The sequence below is a fragment of the Cyprinodon variegatus genome, unplaced genomic scaffold (genome assembly GCF_000732505.1).
Source record: "Cyprinodon variegatus isolate N-32 unplaced genomic scaffold, C_variegatus-1.0 Scaffold541, whole genome shotgun sequence".
Taxonomy (NCBI): Eukaryota; Metazoa; Chordata; class Actinopteri; order Cyprinodontiformes; family Cyprinodontidae; genus Cyprinodon; species Cyprinodon variegatus.
The window spans coordinates 566,080-571,152 of record NW_015150994.1 but is presented as its reverse complement, the minus strand read 5'-3'; the positions used below and the strand labels follow the sequence as shown (position 1 = coordinate 571,152).

The window sequence follows — 5,073 nt, the reverse complement described above, 5'->3', positions numbered from 1 at the left end:
TGGATGGATGGATGGATGGATGGATGGATGGATGGATGGATGGATGGATGGAAGAAAAAAGATGAAAGATGGATGGACAGAAAATTATAGATGGAAAAATTAATAGACTGATGGATAAAAAAGGATGGATGGTCAGATGAATGAGATGGATGGCTGGAGAGATGGATAAACTAAGGGAAACGTAGACAGATGGTTGGATGGATGGATGGATTGATGGATGGCTTTAAAAGAGGGTGAATAAACTAAGGGACCGAACAGACACAGTTCTATATTCCTTATTCTTTAAATATCCAATCAGGATCTCTCTGTATTTCCCATTCTCTCAGTAGGAACGCTGTTGGTCGCCGATCTAAAGAGCCTCTAAGTCTGGTTATCGGTGGATGGATATCAGGACAGCTGGTCGCTGCTTAGGATAGTATTACCTCTTTTGGCACTTGGGATCTGAAGGAAGAAGACTGGGGGGACATGCTGCTGCTGGACAGAACCTTACTGTGCTTCCTGTGAAGAGGAGAGGCGACACCAGGTCAAACCATGTGCCACTAATCAGCTAAACTAGCAGGCAAATCTGATTACAGCTCTCAGCCCCTGCTGCAGCCGCAGAAGGGTCTGTCTGAAAAACCCGAGCGCAGTCAGGAGACGTCACCTCTCAAAGGGGACTTTCTTCAGCTCTGAATCCTTCATGTGGTCGATGATCTGCTTCTGCGTTCTTCCACTGACAGAAAAAAAGGTGATACAAGTTAGCGAATCTGGATCTAAGGTTCAAAGAAAAACAGAAATCAACATATTTTAGGTGCAATCTCACCTGAACCGGAATGAGGAACCCCTGGTGAAGAGGATGGGCTTGGGTTTAGGTTTAGGCTCCTCGAAGAGTCGGAAGAAGGCGTGGTATTCCACGCAGATCTTCCAGAAAACCTTGCAGCAGTCCCTGCTGGCCATGGCGAACTCCAGCGTGTCGTGGTGGGAGTTCTGCTGGAGAGCACAGAGATAAAATAAGCAAAATATTGAGACCGAGCACAGGCTCAGAAGGACATTAACAAAACCTAAGATCATTTCCTGGAAATATCACATAAAAACACTTTTTTATAAAGTTTTTTTGATAAAGCCAGAGCAAACAAACTTTAATGGACTCACAGCTGGGTCCGCTCTCAGCTTGATGAGGAACCTTTTACGTTTGAAGCTCAGCTTGCGGATCTTAGACCAGTTGAAAGCGTTAATTTTTGTGTAACCCTGGATAAAAGAAGAGGAGAAAAACATTAAAAATGATCCCTCTATCAATGAGACAACAGAAACATTTTGGTACATGCAAGAAAGAAGAAAGGAATATTCGGCCTTAGAGAGCAGGAAAGAAGGTTCTTAGGTTCCCAGCCTCAACTTTGCAGATTAATCACTCAATTAATTCAGTTTAAGACCTAAAACTCTAAACTTCATCATTAAGTTATGTCCAATAGTATTAGGCTAATACTTCTAAGAACAGAATTTATTTGAGGAAGGTGGGAAAACAGGAAAATACAAGGAAGAAAACAAGGTAGGAAGGAAAGAAAAGAGGACAGCACATAAGGAGGGAAGAAGAAATACGGTAATACAAAGGTGCAAGGAATGACAGAGGGAAGGGAGGGGAAAGGAAAAAAAGGAAGGACACCAGATAGGAAGGAAGACGTGTGAGGGCAGAGGAAACAAGGGTGGAAGGATGAGTCACAGGAAAAAAAAAGAGCTGAGACAAAGAAAGAAAGAGAGAAGGAGGAGTCTATAGGAGCTCGAAATGGAGCATAGAAGGAAGAAAGTTAGGAAACACAAAAGGGAGGAATGCAGGAGAGAGGATAGAAGGACCAATATAAAAAGGAGGTAGGAGAGAAAAAAGGATACAAGCTGGAAACAGAAGAAAAGAGAAGAGGTATTATGAGAGATGGGATGGAGGGTTTAAGGAGCAGGACAGTTAGGGGACAAAAAAGGAAGGAAAAAGTAAAAGCATGACACAGGATAGGATGGATGATGCCAGTAAGGACAGAAGAAAGGATAAAATGAGGGAAGGAAACAAGGAAATGCTTGACACCATAAAGAAAGGAAACCTCTGGGATTTTTTTCCTGATTTTTAGACCTCTCTCCGGATTCCTGTTTTACCTGAAACACCAGGACCCCAGTGTGCGACACAGTCAGATTGAGCTTGGTCCCCTCTCGGTCCTTCGCAGGGTACAGACGGACTCCGTACATCTCCAGCCGCCGAGCGATCTCCAGCAGCTGGTAGTCTGACTCCGCAGGAGTCTGTCCGCTGTGGAGGAAAAGCTTCAATCAGTAAATCTCCTATCCAAACCTGCGCTTCCTGCGGCCTCCCTTCAGACAGCGCCCACTCAAAACAAAACGCACCGCTGAAGTCCTGAAACAACCCCAGGATCAGACGGAGGTGCCTGCAGCAGGGCGGAAAGAAATTCGCCACAAAAGTGGTTTGTTTCCTCCCAAAATCTGAGAATAGCTTCCTGTTTCCTGTATGAGCGGCTGAATTAGCCACTTCCTTCCTGCGTGGGCTACGAGGGAGCCGAGGGATTGAAGCGAAGGAGGGAGGGCGGCCGTGAGCAGGCCGGCCGTTTGTTGTTCTCTGCTTATCTCCACTCTGGAGGGGGGAATTTTATAGGAGTCTGCATCTGCAGAAAATAAGGCAATGTGTTTGTTCCGCAGGTGAAAATGTGTCGTCTCAGTGCTGCACTGCACAGACTTTTACAGGTTTCCTTTTTCAGAGACACTTAACAGATACGTGCATCTGTGAAGGGCGGCTAGGGGAGACATTTCTGTGTAGATTTTATTATGTTTTTGGTTGATTATTCAGCTGAAAGACCCTATTATGGCATTTCTGTCCAGTTCAAACACAGAATAAAACAGGCCCACAGCATAATAGGTCATCCGCCTTACTTAACAGAGAAGACAAGATGTTTTGCAGCCTCCCCATATTATTTTAGTTACATTTCTGCTATAGGAAATCTGTTGCCATTTTAAAACAACTGTTTTTACTTTTAGTTTTTAAAACAAGGGAAAGCATTAAAAATTTTATAAGAAATAAGTGTAGATTTTCTCCTATGAGATCATATTTGATGTGGAAAATAAAATGAAGAACAAAAAACATAATTTCTAAGCTAATGTCAAGGAAAATTGGACAGCAAAACCAATTTCTGGTCATTTTAATGTCATTCTATTGTGAAAATGTTATTATAATTTTCTGTAAGACTGGTATTTGCTATTGTACTCTATTCAAAACCATTGGTTGGTTCATTTATAATTTTTAGCCACTACTAAGAGCCATGGTAGAGCCACATGTTGCGGACACTTGATCTTTTTTTTTTTCCAGGCTTTTATTGTCATTACACTGTCACAGTGTTCCCCAATGCTCCCCACGTGGGCTGCCATTGTGTGGGGTTAAGGGCCTTTGCTCAGGGACCCAGAGTGGCAGTCAGTGGGAGTGGGGCTTGAACTCAGAACCTCTGAGATCCAAGTGCAATGCCCTAACCCTTAGAAGGTCACTCCCCTATCTAACAAACAGATATGTCATTTTTATCACATAAACAGAAGGGGAAAAAAACAATAAGTATAACAAATGTTGGAGAAGTCGCTCAGTGCCTCAATTCTAGACCCCTAGAAATTTGCGCCACTGACTCAATCACTACATTTAGGTGCTCTTTTAAAACCTCTTTTCAGACTTTTTTACTCTACATACCCTAATCTGTCGGTCCTATGCTTGTTGACGTTAATGGATGCCAAAGGGACTCACACGTGTTGCCGGTGGCAGTCGATGATCTTGTCTCTGATGGCGTCCTGGTCGGGGAGGTACTTGTTGTGCAGCAGGTGCTGCCAGCTCTGCATCTCATCGAAGTCCCCAATCTCCGCTGGTGGGATGAAAGCAGGAATTCTGATTATCTGGACTAGAAACAATGGATTCTTCTCCATGCAACAAAACAATAGACAGATGGATGCAAAACAAAGGTAGTTTGTATTAATGGAGATATATATATATATATATATATATATATATATATATAGCATGGGGGAAAAATATTTGTTGTTCCAAACCATTATACTGTTATTTAACCTTTTTCCAAACAAGAAAATCCTTAAATCAAATCTTGTAACCTTTAATACTGATTTGTACGAACTGCTTTTGGAAAAACCCATTAAAGTTGTTATGAGTCATGAGTTATTTATGGTCAGGTATTCAGAGAAGGAAGCCTTTTAGGGTCACAATTCTTCAATGGAGACTCAACCACCTTCTGATTTCAGCTTCCTTTGGTAAAGATGCAGGAATACACAAGATTTGTAACAAAGAGTCCTTTTTAATTACTGTTGGTATTCATGATCAGAGAGACAAAACTTGACATCTGCAAGAAAGCTCCACCCAACTCACACTGAATGATGTGGGAAACCATGAGAGCTGAGCTGGTGTCGTTGCAGATAAGATGACCGCAGGCCAGGTCTCGCTTAATCTGCAGCGCAAACAGATACCTGGAAAACGAGAGGAATAAATATGAAAGGACAAGTCAGAAATGCATTGCTACATATTTACATACATATATACATACATACACAGATATCAGATTAGATCTGAAATGGTCTAAGACAATCTAAAATAAATGCAAAACACAATGTCTGATTTTTTTAACTGTTTATTTGTATGATTCAGCTGCAAATAAGTATTTGAACACCTGTCTATTGGCTAGAATTCTGACTTTCAAAGACCTGTTAGTCTGCAATCAAAACGTTCACCTCCACTCTATTTATTATCCTAAATTAGATGCACCTGTTTGTTGTCGTTAGCTGCATGAAGACACCTGTCCATCCCATAAAATCAGCAAGAATACAACTACTAACATGACCAAGACCAAAGAGCTGTCCAAAGACACTAGGGACAAAATCGTACACCTCCATGAGGCTGGAAAGGGTTATAGGAAAATTGCCAAGCAGCTTGGTGAACAAAGGTCCACTGTTGGAGCAATCATTAGAAAATGGTAGAAGCTTAACATGACTGTCAATCTCCCTCAGGCTGGGGCTCATGCACGATATACATACATATACATATATATATATATATATATA

The 5,073-nt window shown here is 41.9% G+C and overlaps 1 protein-coding gene across 4 annotated transcripts in view; it reads right to left on the bottom strand.

Annotated features, from left to right (window-relative positions):
* The window catches only part of LOC107095378 (FERM, RhoGEF and pleckstrin domain-containing protein 1-like), a 62,253-nt gene that overhangs the window by 17,967 nt on the left and 39,213 nt on the right, over nucleotides 1-5,073 (bottom strand). For 3 of the 4 annotated variants that reach the window (XM_015391439.1, XM_015391437.1, XM_015391440.1), the window contains exons 6-12: nucleotides 4,385-4,482; nucleotides 3,755-3,869; nucleotides 2,119-2,266; nucleotides 1,132-1,227; nucleotides 803-969; nucleotides 644-712; nucleotides 423-498 (exon numbers count right to left, since the gene is read on the bottom strand). In XM_015391439.1, the coding sequence (XP_015246925.1) occupies nucleotides 423-498; nucleotides 644-712; nucleotides 803-969; nucleotides 1,132-1,227; nucleotides 2,119-2,266; nucleotides 3,755-3,869; nucleotides 4,385-4,482 (769 nt within the window). The remainder of the gene's footprint in view (nucleotides 1-422; nucleotides 499-643; nucleotides 713-802; nucleotides 970-1,131; nucleotides 1,228-2,118; nucleotides 2,267-3,754; nucleotides 3,870-4,384; nucleotides 4,483-5,073) is intronic. The other variant, XM_015391438.1, reaches the window with a different exon arrangement.